At 38.5% G+C, this 20851-nt stretch overlaps 1 protein-coding gene across 7 annotated transcripts in view; it reads left to right on the top strand.

The window, feature by feature from the left end:
* Positions 1-20851, top strand: part of KLF12 (KLF transcription factor 12) — a 479922-nt gene that overhangs the window by 124381 nt on the left and 334690 nt on the right. For all 7 annotated transcript variants that reach the window (XM_067016247.1, XM_067016246.1, XM_059042250.2 and 4 more), the window contains exon 2: positions 17556-17619. In XM_067016247.1, the coding sequence (XP_066872348.1) occupies positions 17587-17619 (33 nt within the window). In that variant the 5' untranslated portion in view covers positions 17556-17586. The remainder of the gene's footprint in view (positions 1-17555; positions 17620-20851) is intronic.

Below are 20851 nucleotides of genomic sequence, written 5' to 3'. Positions count from 1 at the left end.
AACAATTGCAGAACACACGAAGAAGACTGTTGATGAGTGTAGAATGGGTAAATCTGTTCTGTTTGTGGGGTGCCCTCTCTCCACTGGGCTGGCAAACCTGAGCTGTTGAAATGCAGTGTTCCAGGAGCCTTCTGGAACAATTTGACAATACGAATTATGTTTGAATTAGCAATCTAAGTGGCCCAGAGCCGATGCAAACTCCAAACTATGGAAGAATCCTTGCAAAATCTTATTTTGTTTAGAGCTCGTTTAAGGGGTTCTTGTCCCCTCTGAGGGTTTCCCAGTAGCTTACTTTTCAAACTTTTCCTCAGAAAGGGAAAATCATTCCAGGTGTGTTGTTGAAAGTAGCCTGCTGCAAGCAGTGAATTTATTCTGACTCTCTTATTTTACAGTAAATCATGTGATTTTTGAACTGTGCTCAGAATATACTGTTTGTTTTAATACAGTTTCTCCAAAAAAAAAATCTAAAAGTGAAATTGATGCTTCCGTTAGAAATACCATGTTTATTATGCGAATTTATGTTCTTCCTGGCGCACCGATGCAAAGGCCCAGACAAATCTAGAGTGTCCATAGTTTGTAGTTTCCTTGGCCTCCTAGATGTTTTGAATCTGAAGGTCAGGCCAGTGCAGTACATATCATGAACTGATTGATGTGTGGATGGTGTTTTGTTTGTTTTTTGTCAGTACAGCAGTACTGTGTTTATAAATTAGGAGATCTCGTAAACGGGTACAGAGGCTTCATTTCATTTGACTATAACTACGCGGGAACCACTGTCAGCAGTTGAGGACCAGCGGCCCTCTGCAGAGAGGACACCCCTTCTCCGTCCCGCTTCCAGCCTTCTTTTGGGTGGCTCCACTCTTTCAGCCTCTTGGCTCCTGGGAGCATGGAGATTTGTAGCTCCCTTAGTAAATTAGCCCAGAGCTGCCCGACTGATGTGCTGGGGGTTGGTTCCAGGTGTGTTGAGATATTGATTTCCTTAAACAGTTGAGGATGCCCTGAAAAGGGTTGGGAAGCACTGACTTAGCCTTTGGTAACTTCATATGTGGCCTGGCACCTTCACCCGTAAGATGCCCAAGGGTTGGGGGTTCCGGGAGTTTTTTCACAGGAGGGCCTCTCTGTGTTTATACCACCATGTGGAGAATGGTCAACTCTTAAAAGACCTTCTGCAGAATTAGAAGAAATAAATGCATGTGCTCTTTGCCAAGTAGATCCTCTCTCGCAGGTCAAAAGTTTTGTTCCCAGTGAACCAGTGTCTTCTGAGTCTAGCCCTGCTCACATTGCCTGGTATCACACTTACTCATAAAGATAGCATCCGGCAGGAACTGACCCACCAGGGATATTTGGTAGAAATCATACCATTGAAAACATGACTGAACACGTAACTCCATGAAAAAAATGAGGGTTGGTATGAGTTATAATACGTGATTGTTTTTTAGGTACTACTACTTGTCAATAAAAGTGCTGGAAAAATTCCTTAAATGTACAATGAATTCTTTCACCACTTTTACACATTATGAAAATGAGAAACTCTGTTAATCAAATTTGTTTACTCAGAAGAATGCCTAAAGAGCAACATTGAGACACAGAATGGATAAAAAAGTTATTGTCAGTAGTTTTTTTTTTGCGATACGCAGGCCTCTCACTGTCGTGGCCTCTCCCGTTGCGGAGCACAGGCTCAGCGGCCATGGCTCACGGGCCCAGCCGCTCCGCCGCATGTGGGATCCTCCCGGACCGGGGGGCACGAACCCGCGTCCCCTGCATCGGCAGGCGGACTCTCAACTACTGCGCCACCAGGGAAGCCCCTGTCAATAGTTTTGACATTTAGAAATTTCAGAGGATTGTTTGGCCTGAGTTTCCAAGTGATGCTGTAACATAATATACTTGGCTGTGTTCAGTTTAATGATGTATATATATTGTCCAATGTATTTCCCATCAGCAGCAGAGTGGATATGTGATGCAGAATACGTTACATTTTATTTTATCAATTTAAATACAGCTATGCTTCAGGACATAAAGTGGATGTTGGGTTGTATTTCTGGTCCTCTGGGAATCTTTTACTTTTAATAGGCTATGAGGATTAGGGAAAGCTCTCGACACTTTAATTCAGGCATGGCTGTGCGTGAATGACTGTGCTTTTGGAAGAAACACACAACACTTTTGAGATTACTTTGCAGAGTTTTCAAAGATCTGAAGATTGATCATCTGGTGAGATAAAAATCAGGTACCAACAGGCATCAAATACATTCTTCACGATTACAGCTTTCCAAGGAGCTGAAGACTGTGCTCAATTAACAGTACATGTTGGGATATATTCACATCCAGTTACATTAAATGCTAGATTAAACAAGAAAACGTATCTTTGGGGAATTCAGTGGAAGACAAAGTCATTAAGGTCTCTATAAAATACAATTAGAGGCCAAGAAAATTCCCAGTGTGTTGTACAAGGCTTTGAAATGTAGGACCTTGACTGGTGCTGTTTAGTAGAAATATAATGCGAGCTGCTTCAGTAATGGTAGAGTTCCTGATTGCCGTGTTAGAATGTAAAAAGCAATAGGTGAAATTAATTTTAATACTATATTTTATTTAACCCAGTATATCCAAAGTATTGCCATTTCAACACATAATCAATATAAAATGATAAGTGAAGTATTTTACATTATGCTTTTTGGTAAAAGGTCTTCAAAGTCTGGTGTGCATTTCACACTTGCAGAGCAGCTTGATTTGGACCAGTCATATTTCAGATACTCAGCAGCTACCACTGCTGGCTATTGGAGCAACCACTAGGAGTCTGCGGCTTTTAGTTTCTTTAGTACTGTGGGTAGAGGTTTTATGCTGTTCTGGTGTATGTTTTCAAGGTAATTAAAAACAAAATTCTGAAATCAGTGCTTTCTGAAAACCTAGAGCTCTCCTTTATTTTTAACTCGACGAGGGATTTAGTTGGAAAGAGGAGGAAAGAGGAGCAGTACTTACTGATCCCGTGAATGAGTGATTAAAGTTCATAGGAAAGAGGTCAAGGTGTGGATTTCCGAATAATTGCAGGGATAAGATGGATGACATTAGAGAGGCAGGAAAAGAGAGGGTGTAGAAGTTATTGAAAATCAACGTCTAAGTCTGGAATAGATATAATATTAAGTTTTTAAGTTTTCGAAGATGGAGCTAAATCATCTCCATAAACAGGAATTCTGGATGATGGATTTTCAGAATGATCTTTACTTCTGTGCGTTTTAGTTTATTTGGGTCATATTACTAGGAAAAATTGTAAACCCATCTCCCGTTGCCTTGTTCCCTGTGGAAGGAGAGTATGGCATACTCACTCATGTTTTCTGGAAATCTGGCTGTCTTTAATAAGTCTTTTCTTAAATTAGTATCATTTAATAATACAGGATACCCAGAGAGGTTCATGTGGCTTTTTTTCTGCTCTCTTTCTGGCTCCACCAGATTCTGTGGCTTACTAGTGTTGCTTAGTTCTGTGTTTTAAAACCGAAGTAGGACTTATAATTATGAAAAATAATCATTGAATAATAACTACTCTTTTTATCGAGTGCCTTCTGCAAATTGCACTTCTTAACATAACAAACATACTGCAAGGTAGGCATTATTTTAGCCATTCTTGTGGGTGTTGAAAACCTGAATTCTAGAGAGATTGTGATCCGGCCATGGCCATTTAACTTGGAATTAGAAAAGCTGAGTTTCGAATTCAGGTCTCTAGGATGTTAAATGCCATCCAGCTCTGAAGAACTCTGCAGTTACTGTTCATGGTCTTGTAAAAATGGGAGGGTTAACTTCCCAGTAACTTCTGAGGCTCCTGAGACTTCTGGCTATATGGGGGAGTGTTCTTGCATAATATCTCTGAGAAAAGCTACATTGTAAACAAAATGCATTGGCAAAAGGAGCTCTGATGTCCTTCATTTCATATAGACCCCATTCCGTCCACCGAACATACATGGAGAAATGCTTCCCAAGTGTAGCAGTAGCAACACTGCGGCCATCAGTGGCTGATCATAATTGAGAATGGGAACAGCATTCTCTTCAGTGGCTGCCCGGCTCCACAAAGTGAGTGTTGCAGTGCCTGAAAGCTGGCCACATCTGTACCTGGATAAATTTGTCCTGGCGTAGCGCTTTCATCAGTCTCACACCTCAGGAGCTTCTAGTGAGGGGCACTGCGGTGTGAGGAAGAGAGTATGGACTTTGGAATCAGACAGAAGAGTGTTCAGATCCACACTGTGCAGTTCAGTAGCCACGACGCTTTCTTCACTGGTAAAGTGGAGGTTAATATCCCTCCTCCATGGTGAGGACTACCTAAGATAATGTGTATGAAGTACCTGCGACGCTGCCTGGCGCGTAACTGGTTTATAGAGTACGTTTTTGCTGCTGAGGTACTGTTGGAAATAATATGTTCCTTTAATTTACACAAAACAACGTCGCAGATATGTTTCTGAGCGATCCAAGTGGCCATCGTAAAACCCTAGGGAAAGAAATTACTTATAGTCACAGATGAACACTACTGTTATGCAGTGCTTCACAGAACTGTGCTTAGAAAAGGAATTCTCCCTCCTCACCTTTGGAATTGTTCAAGGCCACCTCCAGAGGATCGTTCAGCTACGGGTGTGTCCACAGGCTCAGCTTTGGAAATAGTGAAAATATTTCACTTCATGGTCCCCTCTTTACCTCCTAAGCATTTCTCTTCGGAGTGCCACATAGTAAAGAGATGTGGTGCGCTAAGTTACCACTGACCTCTTAGTCATCCATTATATTCTGCCAGGCTAGGAGCCACTGGGAGGGGAGGGAGAAATTTTGATAAATTTCACTGAGTTCATCAATTCAGAGATAGAACTCAAACTCTGTTAAGCAGTATTAATGTATTCCAGCTCATAGCATATGCCTTGAAGACTTGTGCATTTTTTTTTTCAACAACAGCTGTTTATTCCACTTTAAAAGAATTTCAGAGAATTGGACTCTCCAAATAATTCCTGTGTTCTAACATAAATACCTTCTTTTACAGTATGAAATCAATGAATTGCATTCCATAAATTATTTTTGGTGACTTCGTATGATTATTTTCTTTCTCATTTTTTGTGCATTTTTAAAAGAGAGGATTTGTCGATTCTACAACTTTATAAGTGAAAGGAAACTTGAAGACGTTTCAGCTCCTTAATTTCATAGATGAGGGAGCCGAGGCCCAGATCTGTGAGCTAATCACTAGCGCACAGTAGATAATGGTAGTATTGCCGTATACTGTAGTATTGTTTAGCTAATGGGACACAGATCTCACCGAAGTGTTTAGTGGTCAGCTACAGGAATTCAGCATATTGCTAAGAACCATAGAAACTCCAAACAAAATGTATCATACAATTTGCTTGCATTAAAAACTGATGCTGGGCTTCCCTGGTGGTGCAGTGGTTGAGAGTCTGCCTGCCGATGCAGGGGACACGGGTTCGTGCCCCGGTCCGGGAAGATCCCGCATGCTGCAGAGCGGCTGGGCCCGTGAGCCATGGCCGCTGAGCCTGCGCGTCCGGAGCCTGTGCTCCGCAACGGGAGAGGCCGCAACAGTGAGAGGCCCACGTACCACAAAAAAAAAACAAAACCTGATGCTGGGTAGAAAGGGTTGTTCGGGAGAGTTGGAGCACTAGATGTGTTTCAAGTTGCTTGCCCTGCTGTAATCAAGAGTAGCTCATGTAGCCTCCTCTTGATAACTGATTGGTCCATGGGTGGTAGCCAGCTTTGGAGTGACTCATGCATACACTGGACATGATTCTATAATATCTGTGTGGAAAAAACAGTAGAGCAAGATTTTAGCAAGAGTTTAGGCTTAGAGATGTTCATTTGAGAGGTAATCAAATCTCTGGTGGGTGAACTTCCTAAGAGATCAAAGCCCATTGTAAAATTAAGGAGAGTTTTGGAAGATACCCCTCTGTAGGGAGGTAGACTATTTAAAAGACATCCAATGGTAGTAGAGAGACTGGAGATAAGAATCAGAGACCTCACCGAAACGGGGGAGGGGAATTTTCTTTCCAGGTGCAGGTTATCTATAATGCTAAATATACATCTGTCATCAAAGAGACCGTTTCACGGTCCAGGGAGGTGGATCACCGTAGAGTTAATGAGTTGTGAGCGCATGTCTGAGGAAGGATAGAAATTGTTCTGTAGTTACCAGAAGTTACATGTAGTACTAGAGCTGGCTGACTGTTAGCATTGAGACAGAGATTATCTGAATATTTTGAAGGTAGGAGAGAAGATGCATATGCTGGAGAAGAGTACAGAATGAGAACCCAGATGTGGTGAGGGAACTTTGAAGCCCCTCCACCCAATAAAACACCTTTAAAAAGGATAGCTAGGGTAGGCCTATATGTCATAAAGCATTTTATGAACCTGAAGGTGGAAGCATGTTGAAGTTTGAAGCTTGTGAGCAAAATTTAAATAAATGTTCATTATGTAAATTAGCAACCAGCAACCTGTATGATGAAGGAAATGAAGCATAATAAAGCAAATAGTATATGGCTTGCTCTTGTGTGACACTTGTGTTCACTTAGATGCTGGTTGAATGCTCTTTTCAAATTCAAGTTGAACGACAGACTCATGTGCATACTTCATAGCCCTCTTCTTGATTACTAGCAAGTTGTCATATATCAATACTTGGTTCTCATGAACTGAAATATAGTTAATTTCATTCTCCAGACCATGGCTTTCTGCAGAGGTGAAGTATGTGTCAAACCTCAACACCTGGTTTTACCAATTTTTTTTAGCAGGCCCAGTAGTTTCCCAAATAACAGCATGCCACCTCCAGCCTTTTGTTAATCTTAAAATATATGATATATGGGGTGTATTTAGCCATCCTTTTGGGAATAAAGTTAAAATTTAAAAGACTGTCCTTTTAAAATCAGATGTTTTTTGATACTATATTTAAATTAAAGTGTAAAAATACTTGCCTGTGCATATTGGGGATATTTTTAAGGTAGGAGAGGAGACACATATGCTGGAGAGGAGTACAGAATAAGAACCCAGATGTGGTGAGGGGATTTTAAGTCCCTCAACCAAATAAAACACCTTTAAAAAGGATAGCTAGGGTAGGCCTGTAGGTCATAAAGCATTTTATGAACCTGAAGGTTGAAGCATGTTGAAGATAGTATACATACTGTCTATGAGTATATTTTCATTGCTTTGTATTTGATTAATAAGTATTTTGAAATATTTGATCCATGAGGTTCAGAAATACCTTCAGTCATGGAACATAGCACAGTTCACGAGAAAGCACTTTAAAAGTCATTTTTTCCATAGAATTAGCTTCTTTAAATCATATTTTAATGTTCTTGGTTTAGCATATATAATATAAATCCCTTTATACTGTAAGACAGATGTGCACCTAAGACACTAGAAGTTAGGCTTTCAGGATTGTTTTGATTATTTATTTGAAATGGACCTTCTCTCCACATTACAGACTTCTATATTAGAGCCCCTCGTTGGGTGACATGGGCTGGCTGGTGTAGGTATACCAATTCTTAGGACGCTTGGTCATATATGTGTGTGTAAATTGTATGTGTCTGTACATATATGTGTGAGCGTTTTCAGACTCAGATTTAAATGTACTCATTCCTAGTACATCCCCTTTCCCTGAAATGTCTTTTCTTCCTCACTTTTCAAGACTCAGCTTTGTTTCACCTTGCTGTGGGTTCCCTCAACTTCCTGCTGTACTTTATTCTTTTCACCAGACCTCCTATGATGTTATTAGTCGTTCAACTTGATATAAGTTAGAGAATATGGACTTTAATTACAGTTACTTTCATTTTAAAATGTGGGTATTCATTCTGGGTCATTAGAATAGCTATGCCTTGTACATGCATTTATTAACTAATATATATAATAACACCTAGTTCATGTTAAACGTATGGTAAACATTCAATAGATGGTATCTATTATTGTTATAATTATTTTTCTTATTTATATTTGTCTCACCTTTGTTGTCCGTGAGCTTCTTTAAATTAGGCATTGTGGCATATAATTTGTAATGCCCTCAATTTCTGGCATATAGGTGATTCACAGATGAGTTAAGAACAGAATATATGTACCATGTAATAAATGTCAGTGGACCTTCATCAGTAAACTTCTTGGATTGTACTTGAGTTGAGGTCCAGTTTCAGTATTTTTCAGTTTTTCAAGTGGTCTTTTTGATCCTTCTGAACAAGAATCAACCTAATATATCATTTGTCATTCTCAGCAAAATAGTATTTTGATATTTTGGTATTAATTAATTATGAGAGAAGCGTACAGTTATGTAATACATTTGACAGTCTACTAATTTGTTCATCATTGAGAAATACTTACTGATTATGTACTTGCTATTGACAGCCAGCTATCTGTTACGGACCAGATTATGAACAAAATGGGGCAATGATTATGATGTCGGAATGTGCACACTAGATTAATGAGTTCAGCTGGTCAAAACTATCGTTCAGTAAGCCAAGATTTTCATTAAAAATATCAAATAAACCCTCTTGTTTCTGTATCATTATGTCAAAATGTCACTGAAACAAATCTATTTACTTCATTGATCCATCTTCAAATTATATTTTAAAATCTGCCTGTGTTAAAACTTCTTTGCGTCCAGATACGTGAAGAGATTGAACATAAAAGTATCCTAAAAATACCTCAAGTCTAATGTTTTCTAATTCTTGTTAAATATTTCGAGATTGCAAATTTCATTTAAATGTCAACTGTAATTGTGTGCCATTTGTTTTTCTACTCAGGTTTTATAGTTTGATGGAATGTTTTCCCTACGATTTAATAAATATTTGTTTTATTTCACATGAATTAATTCAAAACTGGATAAGAGCAACATATTTTAATCAACTATTGTAGTGATGGACTAGAAAATAAATTTACTCCCTACCTACGCAAACAGTTTACTATGCATTTGAGTGGGATTTATCTTGCTTAGCATTGGCAAGCTAAACATAGAGAGCAATAATTAATAGGAAAGCCAAATATGTATACTGAATGAGGCACTTATTTATTTATATTTTTAATAAATTTATTTATTTTTGGCTGCGTTGGGTCTTTGTTGCTGCGTGTGGGCTTTCTCTAGTTGCGGCGGGCGGGGGCTACTCTTTCTTGCGGTGTGCGGGTTTCTCATTGCGGTGGCTTCTCGTGTTGTGGAGCACAGGCTCTAGGTTCACGGGCTCCAGTAGTTGTGGCTTGTGGGCTCAGTAGTTGTAGCTCGCGGGTTCGAGAGCACAGGCTCGGTAGTTGTGGCATAGGGGCTTAGTTGCTCCGCGGCATGTGGGATCTTCTCAGACCAGGGCTCGAACCCATGTGCCCTGCATTGGTGGGTGGGTTCTCAACCACTGCGCCACCAGGGAAACCTGAGGCATTTATTTTTCTTGACTATGTCATAGCTCTTTAGTGTATAAACTTTTAATTATCCAATAATATATACAGCCAGTTATGTTCAGATAACACCCATTGAAGTAAAGTAGTGAAGAAGTTCTTAACTGTGTGAATTATGCATTTATAAGTGGTACCAAATGTGTGTTTACCGTGATTTTATTTTCATTTGTTTTCAAAACTTGAAGTTTGCTTTTCTATGTATAAATCACACAACCACATTATATTTAACACAACCACATTATATTTATAGAAAGTGCTGGGAAGTGAACTGGAGATTAATAAGTAGCTGGGTACCCTGTGACTCCATTTCTCCTACCAGCCTCTTAAAAACGCCAGAGATTTTTAACATCTTTGGCATGATGTTTTAGACACATCTTGACAGAGAGGGTTAGGGGAAGGATGTTAGGGTCCCCCACGTGGCAATGCAGACTAGTGTGTGGCCAAGTTACTCTTGGCAGAACGTAGTGTTATATGCAGTAGCTTTCCATGCAAGTACAAATTGCACATGCTCATATTTGTGTTGCAATCTAAATCACATAAATTAGACATACGAAGACAAGATTTAATCATCTTGTCAGTCCTTTGCAATACAAATCAGATTTTTGACTACGCAGTCCCAGTAAAATGGCAATTACACTGGAAGACGAGCATAGCATACATTACTTTTCAAACCATTATATTGAGCACAATATGTGTAAAAGAAAGACTTAATTCATTTGCTATGGTTGCTTTTTTTTTTTTTAAGGGTTTATTTGTTCTCTGTCTGCGCAGAATGATGGGGCGTAACGGAAGCCGCAAACAGATCGAGAGGGTAATTTCCACGTCAGTGTGCTTTGGCCCCGCCTCCTCCCTCAGAGGAGAACTCTGTTCTTAAGTGATTGTGCAGAGCACACCTTACTCCACATGGGACCTTAGTTCTTAAAGTTTGCCCTTTCTGTATGGTCTGTTTTTCTTAATCGTGAAGAATTCCTGGGTGGAAACATAATTTCAGAGAAACAGTTTTGTAAATGGAGAATTTTCAAATGATTTCTATGTAACTAACAGAGTTCCAAGGGGATTGTTATGGGATATGAGTTGAATTTCCTTTCTCCTATTTCTGTTAGCTGTTACATCACTCAACTCTCTAAATGGGTGCATTATAGACACTGTACTGTGACACCCTAGAGTGGAGATCCTGTCTTTGTATTCCCAGGATCTTCCTATATAAGAGACACACTCTCATGGTTGAAGGTGGTATCGAGGAAGTGTAACTTGGGCCAGAGTAGGTCATTGCTAGTTCCTAGTTCTCGGGAAAGTTTAAGTGGAAATAGGAGATTGGACACTTGATTATAAATGTAGGGAGTAGGGGCGGTACTGACATTTGCTGAGTAACTAATATGTGCCAGGTAGTGTGGTAGATACATTGTCTACATTCTCCTTTTCAGTGCACCCCACAAGGTTTTATGTTATCAGTTTCATAAATTCGGGAAAGGGAGTACATAAAGTGAAGCAACCTGCCCCAAGTTATATGACCCCAAATGTTAAAGCTGGTGTTCATTCTGTCTGGCGTTCTTGCCTGGATCTTTTTCGTGACCATCAGTACCACTTTTCTTATGGGAGTGGAACATACCATTCATTCATGTGAGGTCCCAGTTCTGGGCATAAAAGCGTCCTTGGCGTTTCCATATCATCATTTGGATTGCCTGATGAGTAAAGAGCGGGGGTGGAACTTGGTGCCTGGGTTTTTGTCTCAAGGAAGGGAGGTAATGCTACAAAGTAGGCGTGTAATTATAAAATATGTCCAGGAAATAATCTACATTGAGGCTTTCTGTGCTTTTCTTTTTTTTTTTTTTTTTGCGGTATGCGGGCCTCTCACTGTTGTGGCCTCTCCCGTTGCGGAGCACAGGCTCCGGACGCACAGGCTCAGCGGCCATGGCTCACGGGCTTAGTTGCTCCGCGGCATGTGGGATCTTCCCGGACCAGGGCACGAACCCGTGTCTCCTGCATCGGCAGGCGGATTCTCAACCACTGCGCCACCAGGGAAGCCCCTGTGCTTTTCTTTTTGTATTCATCAGCTTTTTGCTATGATGTTCTTGTATTAATAAATTTAATACAAATTGGGCTCCTTTTTTATCAGGATAATGCTTTCTCTATGGATTCTGCCTACCCTAGTTGAAGTGATTTCTATTAAAAGTGTGAAAATTCCGAAGTGGGATACAAAGAATTATCACTCTTTAATCTTTACTCACGAGTCATGAAAATTATATGTATTTCATATGTAGATGTTATTTATAGAGCCACATATACTCAAAATGGAAAATAAAGAGCTATCCTTTTCTATTTATTGAGAATCACTTATTCATATAGATGTAATTTCCTGACTACCTGTGGCCTATATTTAAAAATACGTGAACATTAGTTTGCTTCTCTACAGAGAATGATGTGTGTGCCATGGAAATCCGTGTGTCTTTTCTCAGCAGTAAGATGTCTCATGCTGTACAGGTTCAGAAGAGATACTGTAGGTGTCACCTGTCACCTAGCAACAAGCTTACTGCTTTGTGTCTTTAGTGTCTCTTTTCATTTTAAGTCAAAATAGTTATGAAAATGTAGCGCTTAGATTTGCATTTATCTCCTGAAATATTTAGATTAACCTTCAAACATTTTTAGTTCCCAAGATAACTCACCACGACAGATGAAACAGAAATAACTTTCAACAAGAAAAGGCAACATATATCAGAAACCTTGATACAGAAGTAAGGCCAACATGGACCCTGTTATATAATATCTCAGACTGAAATGCACAGGCCTGCCTGTGAGTTCCCTAATCAGCTTTAAAAGTTGTGGTAACTGAATTGAATAAGTATATTACACCTTTATTACTTGGCTTTTTTTTTTTTTTTTTTAAATCAGCACTTGAAAACACAAGATCACATCTAATTAAGTAGTGATTTGTAAAGTTGAATCCAGAAGACGGAATTCCAAATGGGATTGCTATACCGGCATCGGGGTTCAATTATTTGAAACAGAGCAAACTAAATTAGGCAGAGTGGTATACCCTAACTAGTCAGATGTCTGTAAACACTTTAAAAATGTGTTTCTGTGTCTCTGTTTAAAGATACATAAAGGGATTATCAGAGGAACCAGCAACAAGTGTACTTACGGGTCCTGAAGTATTTTGAACGTGTTAAACACTAGCCTTTAAAGATTGAGAACATAGGGCTTCCCTGGTGGCGCAGTGGTTGAGAGTCCGCCTGCCGATGCAGGGGACGCGGGTTCGTGCCCCGGTCCGGGAGGATCCCACATGCCGCGGAGCGGCTGGGCCCGTGAGCCATGGCCGCTGAGCCTGCGCGTCTGGAGCCTGTGCTCCACAACGGGAGAGGCCACAACAGTGAGAGGCCCGCATACCGCAAAAAAAAAAAAAAAAAAAAAAAAAAAAAAGATTGAGAACATAATAGATCATTTAAGATGTGATGAAGAGCCAGCAGCCTGTTGCTAGAGGGTAATGTAATGCCTGTACTCTGAGGTAGTTATTCCGAAGTAACTCCTTATTCATTAAGGAGGATAGCATCCACTTCCATTCTGGCCAAGGTCATTCCTGTTATCCAGGATACTCTCTTTGAATTCTTACGGAAGCTGGCTGACCAAGTGGAAATTTTAGGGAAGAAAACAAGAATTAGAAAGTGAAGAATTTAGACAATCATTCTCTATTGCGTATAGCTACTGAAGAGAGAAACAGGTATAAGTAGAATTTCTCCAGGCTCTCCACCAAAAGAAAAACAAACCAGTATTTACCAGTGGTTCCAGGCAGCAATATTTTTGTTTAAAAGTAAATCTAAAATTCTTTCTGAAATACAATATTTTATGCCTTTTGTTATTTCTCATGTTTTTCGTATTGCAGTAAGTGACTGACTAACCCTTTGCTTTTCTTCACCTGACAATTGATAATCATTTTTGGAGCCAGGAAAGTGAGGACCAAAACACGTGTGATGAGTTGTTGAATGAGGACAGTGCCCTTTAAACATCGGTACTTAGGGAAGATTTACTGGATAATTTCACAAACCTGTTTGGCAGAGTTAAATAATCTTTTAATTGGGAAATTGATGAGATAATAACTGTTATTGGAAATGTGCCAATTTCCTGTTTTATGTCATGGTTTGGTTTTGATGGGGATTTGGGGAACAACCCAAAGGTCCCTTGGCATGAATAAAATTGGAGCTTCCTCTATTCTATCTTGTGGTCTTAATTTGGGGAAATTCTGTTGTTTTCCTGTTTAATATCTGTCCACTGATTGAAGAGTGACAATTCTTACGTGCATATGTTAGTGCAGATTGTTGTATAGACATTACTTCAGTTAGGGTATATGGGGTAGGTAAAAGAGGTATTATCCTTGCTTCTGTGGAGAAGGAAGTTGGGCCTCAGAGAGGTTGATTGAGGTTTTTAAGGTCACACAGCCAATAGATGACAGAGGTGAAACTAGGCACAGGTCTTCTCAATCCTAAACTGTGTCTTTGTTTCCTGTGGGGTGGGTGCTACAGAGCAAAAGATGACCTTGAGTGCCCTCTGAACAGCTTCAACTGAATGGAAAACAGAAGTTAGCATTGTACCAAGCTGTCCCCAGGTTTAAAACATATTGAGGTGTACATTTAAATGATAGGTAGTTACAGAGATATACTACAAAGAGCCGTCCACTAACATTTGGGACTAACTCAGGGGTTTTAAAAGGACCCCGCCATTATCTGACTTGTTGCATAGGAAATTAACCTCTGATCGTCATTGTCAAATGGATCCTGAAATGCTCATGTGCTCAACTCACAGAACTACTTTCAGAACAAATATTATCATTAGGATACTTGGTAAATCCCCCAATTCTGTAAAAGTGTGTGATGTTGTGTTATGTATAGTTCACAAAATGTAATGTTTATTGTGGCCTGTAGCTTAATTGCATCAAAAAATACAAATTATATAATTAAGGCCCTAGTTACTTGGTTAAGAAATATCCACACAATTGATATAAAGGGGAGTTTATTTTTCTTTTGTTTTTATCATTAGCTTCTCTTATTCATTTGACAAACCTTTATTTTATCTCCTAAAGTCTGCTGGGCAGTGGGCTGTATATTGGACAATAGATGGTAATAGAACTAGGTTAGCAGGTACAGCTTCTTCTGGTGGGAATATAAATTGATGTAGTCTGTATAAAAAGCAATTTGGGTAATATATTTTGAAAGAGTGAAAAAAGTTCATATTATTATGATCAGTAATTATACTTATATAACTATATTCGAAGGCAATTAAGGCAATTAAAGGTGCAGATAGGGCAGCTAAGTACAGCGGTGTAGGATATGGCTGCTTGGCTGGGGGTCAGTGGTGGAAATCTACACTAGGCTTCCCTGGCCAGGCCCCACCTCCTGGTTAGAGTCTGTCTGTGTCTTCCCAGAGAGGGCATCCTTTCTAGTTGTCCAAAGGCATCTTCCAGGCTAGCAGAGGTCCTTGTGTCCAAGATTTATGTAGAAGGATGTGTGTTATCGGTAATAGTAAAAAATCATAAACTAGTAGACAAAAATGAGGGAGTAAATAATACTGTATCCCTACAATGGAGTATTCTGAATGTAGAGAGAAGCATTAATAAGTTGCATGTCATGTAAAAATTCTCATGGTTTATTAAAGTGTGAAAAAAAAATTATAGAACCAGAATGTAAGATGGAAACCGGTTTTGAAATACCTGGTACATTCTGCTGAGAAGTGGGAACTGATGGATTTAGATATATTTTGAAGAATAGAAAGGGCAAGACTTATTTTGATAAGAACATGGTGTTTTAGATGACTTTTTAGTTCTTTCAAGGGGTTCCCTATTATGGTTTCATAATGTAGAATAGAAGAATTATCCTCTGAATTTCAAGAAAATATTTCACCACTGTCATATTAAAATATTGTATTTATGTTCCATTGCTTCTTAGTGGCATTTCTAGTAGTGGTGAAAGCTGTACTATATATTAGGGGATATGTTTTGAGAGATAAGAGACATATCTATATCAATATAGACATAGAGGGAGAGATGGAAGGAGGGAGGGAGGGAGAGTCATTGACTGATCAATTGATTGGATTAAAACTGGAATAAAATGAAAGACCACTTCATTTTACAGGCTAAGCCCATGGAACATGTACATTCTGGTACATTTCATTTAAGGCTTTATGAGTGAGTGAACTCTTATCTGTTCAAATGTATGGAAACACATACAAAGGAGACCTGGCTGGATACTGCCCGTGTAGACATTGGCACAGAATGGGTGCTGCGAAGAACTCCAGGGCATGTCCCCTCTTGAGTGTAATTCCAAATGAAAAAAAAAAAAAGTCAACCGTGCCTAATAAGCTGGCTTAACTGAATGCCAAAGAAAATTTGCCTCATGAAATGGAAATTCTGAAGCAAGTTACATAATACTGAGAGAGAATAAATAGGAGTACTTTTAAGATCTATCCAAATGGGGCAAATGGTGTCTTGTAATCAGAACTCTCCAATCCAGCAATATTTAATTCTATTTGGTGAAATCCAAATGGTGTTGGGGATTTGGAAACTTTTAGAAATCACATAAATATTTACTTGGTATTTGTTTAATTTTTAAGGAGTGACATAGATCAGTTTTTAAAAAGTTACTTGGGTATTGGCTAACATGGAGCCACCCAAAAGTATTCATGTCAGTTGTTCTGCACATTTGCATCAACTATAAAGAGGGAAAACAGCATTCCTTTAACAATCTCTTAGTTGCTAAGAATAATAGAGCCAACTGCCCCAGCCGGAACATTTGTGACTTCTCTTTCTTATATTAAATTTACTTCTAAAGCAGTTTCTGCCATTTTTCTCCCCAGCCTCCTCTCCCTGTTGCATGCCTTTCTTTTTCTCCCCTCCCTCCCTTATCTTTATACAGATTTTCATATCTTGTGCCCAGGATCTGTCATAGTGTCATAGCTGGAGTTTCTGCCCGTGTTTCTTCATTTCTCCATTTTGCCCTTCGCGTGGCTGCTAAAGAGGAAGCAAAAACAAAACTGTTCATCAGCTATTTATTTTTATTGTGTCACTCCACTAATCAAGAGCTTCAAAAATTGCCGAATTAAGGTTTTCTTTTTCTTTCCTCCAGTGGAAGAATGTTACCAACATGTGGAACTGTTTTCTCATTTTTAAAAATTGAAGTATAGTTGATGTACGATATTATTTAAGTTCCAGGTGTAGAATATAGTGATTCACAATTTTTAAAGGTTACAATCCATTTATAGTTATAACATATTGGCTATTTTCCCTGCATTCTACAACATATCCTTGTAGCTAATTGTATACATAATAGTTTGTACCTCTTACTCCCCCACTCCTACGTTGCCTCTCCCTACTTCCCTCTCCCCACTGGTAACCACTAGTTTGTTCTCTTTATCTGTGAGTCTGCTTCTTTTTTGTTAGCTTCACTAGGTTGTTGTATTATTTAGATTGCACATGTAAGTGATATCATATAGTCTTTCTCTGTTTGATTTATTTCACTTAGTGTAATAGCCTCCGAGTCCATCCATGTTGTTACAAATGACAAAATTCCATTCTTTATGGCTGAGTAGTATTCCATTATATATGTATACCACATCTTCTTTATCCATTCATCTGTTGTTGGACACTTAGGTTGCTTCCATATCTTAGCAATTGTAAATAATGCTGCTATGAACATTGGGGTTCATGTATCTTTTTGAATTAGTGTTTTTTTTTTTTTTTTTTTTTTTTTAGATATATATCCAGGAGTGGAATTACTGGGTCATATGATAGTTCTATTTTTAGCTTTTTAGGGAACCTCCATGCTGTTTTCCACAGTGGCTGCACCAACTTACCTTCCCACCGACAGTGTGCGAGGGTTCCCTTTTCTCCACATCCTTGCCAACATTTGTCATTTGTGTTTTAATGATAGTCATTCTGACAGGTGTGAGGTGATATTTCATTGTGGTTTTGATATGCATTTCCCTGGTGATTAGCAAAGTTGAGCATCTTTTCATGTGCCTGTTGGCCATCTGCATGTCCTCTTAGGAAAAATGTCTATTCAGATCTTCTGCCCATTTTTTAATTGGGTTATTTTTTGATGTTGAGTTGTATGAGCTGTTTATATATTTTGGATATTAACCCCTTATTGGTTCTAATTATTTGTTTTTTTGTGTGTGTGCTTTTCTTGCAGGATCAATGTGACTCTGGAAACAAATGGATGAATGAATATCCATATGAAGAGGAAAACAATAAAGGTTGGTTAGTCAAACTGTATAATTGCAGTGGCAGTCCTATTTTGAACATTAATTTTGGGCAGTTATTCTCATTAGAGCACTTCTTTGTCTGACTGTGAGCCAGAGGTCAACGGTTAGAGACATTCATCTATCTATAAAGTGTAATTTTTATTTTTAAACCCTTAAATATAAAAAAAATTATAAAGAGGCAACCCTTCTTTGTGCAAGTCTAGCTGTCATCAGTTACCAGAACTGAAGCTGGTTTAAGAATCAACTTTCAGATGATAATTAAAAAATGGAAAACCACTTGATACAACTGATCACTGGGACAAAAAAAAAAGCCAGATTTTGTTTAATATGTATCAATTCCTACCACAAGCATAATCCTAATCCTAGTGCTGTATGGAATATGATTGCTGTCAAATGCTGTCCTCTTTGCACCTGTAGTCTTGGCTTTCATCACGGGCATAGGATGATTATGAAAGGCTTTTAACTTTGGTTTTTCACAAGTACTGGTGTAAATTAGAGGGTAAAAAAATCTTGGGAATTTCAACAGTAATCAAGTGCTGGCTATCACTTTGTAGTATTTATTTGAACTTTTCGTGTACTTCATACTGGTCATAGTATAAACATCACAAATTAATACTAAGAAAATGACAATATGTTAAACCATCTCTATTCTTAAAGTCTAGTACAGAGGCATGTGCCTCATAACTCTTTATATAGCTGCACAACACATACAGTTTCATATTTTTCTTCCCTCATTGCTCCTGCTACATTCAAATAAATGTACATCATGTCTTTTTCTGCCAGCCTACCTTCACAGATACTTAGAAATGATTTTCCAGATTATATCTTTCACTTGAAATTGGCTTCTTCCAATTCAGCATCCATTCATGATAAAAAAGTCTTAACAAGTTAGGCCTAGAAGGAACATATCTCAACATAATAAAGGACATATGTGACAAGCCCACAGCTAATATACTCAATGGTGGAAGTACAAAAGCTTTTCCTCTAAGATCGAGAACAAGACAAGAGTGTACACTCTCACCACTTCTATTCAACATAGTACTGGAAGTCCTAGCTAGAGCAATCATGTAAGAAAAAGAAAAGTTATCAGAATTGCAGAGGAAGATGTAAAATTGTCTTTATTTGCAGATGGTGTGATTTTTATTTTATTTTATTTTTTTTTGCGGTACGTGGGCCTCTCACTGCTGCGGCCTCTCCCATTGCGGAGCACAGGCCCCAGACGCGCAGGCCCAGCAGCCATGGCTCATGGGCGCATCCGCTCCGCGGCACGCGGGATCCTCCCGGACTGGGGCACGAACCCGTGTCCCCCGCGTCGGCAGGCGGACTCTCAACCACTGCGCCACCAGGGAAGCCTGGTGTGATTTTATATATAGAAAATTTTAAAGACTCAACCAAAAAAACTGATAGGTATGATTAATGAATTCAGTAAAGTTGCAAGATACAAAATCAACACAACAAAAATCAGTAGCGTTTCTATATGCTAACAACAAAGTTTCTGACAAAGGAATAAATTGATTCAATTTACAGTAGCATCAAACACAATAAAATACTTAGGAATAAATTTTAGGAGATCTCTATGCTGAAAGCTACAGGACATTGATGAAAGAAATAAAAGAAAACACAGATAAATGGAGAAGTACCTCATGTTCATGGATTAGAAGAATTAATATTGTTAAAATGTTAGTATGACTGAAATCCATCTATAGATTCAGTGCAATCCATATCAAGATTCCAATTATGTATTTTACAGAAGTAGGAAAAAACATTGCTAAAATACCTGTGGAACCACAGACAACCTTGAATAGCCAAAGAAATTCTGAGAAGCAAAAAACGGGAGATGTCACATCACACTTTCTGATTTCAAGCTATACTATAAAGTTATAGTCATCAAAACATTATGGTACTGGTAGAAAAAAACCCAACAAATAGACCAATGGAACAGAATTGAGAACCCAGAAATAAACCCAAACATATATGGTCAACTAATATTTGACAAGGGAGCGAAGAATACTCAATGGAGAAAAGACAGTCTCTTCAATAAATCTTACTGGGATAATTGGATATACATGTATGAAAGAATGAAATTGGATTCATATCTTACACCACTTACAAAACTTAAGTCAACATAGGTTAAAGACTTAAATGTAAGACCTGATACCATGAAACGACTACAAGAAAGTACAGGAACAAAGCTTCTTGACATAGGTCTTGGTAATGATGTTTCGGATATGACACCTAAAGTACAAGCAACAAAATAAAAAATAAACAAGTGGGACTACATCAAGCTATTTCTTCACATCAAAGGAAACCATCAACAAAATGAAAAGACAACCTACAGAATGGGAAAAAAAATATTTGCAAACTGTGTATCTGATAAGGGGTTAATATCCCCAAATAGAAGGTGCTCGTACTACTCAATAGCAAAACCCCCCAAATAACTGAATAAAATAATGGTCCTAAGTCTGAATAGACATTTCTCCAAAGAAGATATCTGAAAGGCCAGGAACATAAAAAGATGCTCAATATCACTAGTCATCAGAGAAATGACATATCACCTCACGCTTGTTAGAATGGCCACAATTAAAAAGGTAAGAGATAATCCTGACATGGATGTGGAGAAAAGGGAATCCTTGTGCGCTGGTTGGTGGGACTGTAAATTGGTGCAGCCACTATGGAAAACATTATGGAAGATCCTCAAAAAATTAAAAACAGAACTACCATATGATCCAGCAGTTCCACTTCTGGGAGTATATCCAAAGGTAATGAAAAAACTAACTTGAAGAGATACCTGTACCCCCATGATCTTTGCAGCATTATTTATAGTAGCCAAGACATGGAAACAACCTGTCAACAGATGAAAAGATAAATAAGATGTGGTATATATACACAGTGGAGTATTATTCAGGCATAAAAAATGAGGAACTCCTACCATTTGGGACAACATGGATGGATCTTGAAGGCATTATACTAAGTGAAATAAAGACAAAGGCAAATACTGTATGATTTTACATGTATGTGGAATCATAAAAAAAAAAAAAAAGCTTTCCTTTTTTCCTTGCTAAAATTTCTCCTTTGTAGTATTTGTTTCTGGAAAATTTTTAGCCCTCTAGAGGGAGTTTTGCTTCAGAGATGATATAAGGTAGATTTCTGGGTAATGTTCTTCTTTATGATCTCAGTATTACCTATATGGGTGCATTTACTTTGTGAGAATTAATTGTATTGT

Source organism: Kogia breviceps, chromosome 16, assembly GCF_026419965.1.
Source record: "Kogia breviceps isolate mKogBre1 chromosome 16, mKogBre1 haplotype 1, whole genome shotgun sequence".
NCBI classification, from domain to species: Eukaryota; Metazoa; Chordata; class Mammalia; order Artiodactyla; family Physeteridae; genus Kogia; species Kogia breviceps.
This window is presented reverse-complemented; position numbering and strand designations above follow the sequence as displayed.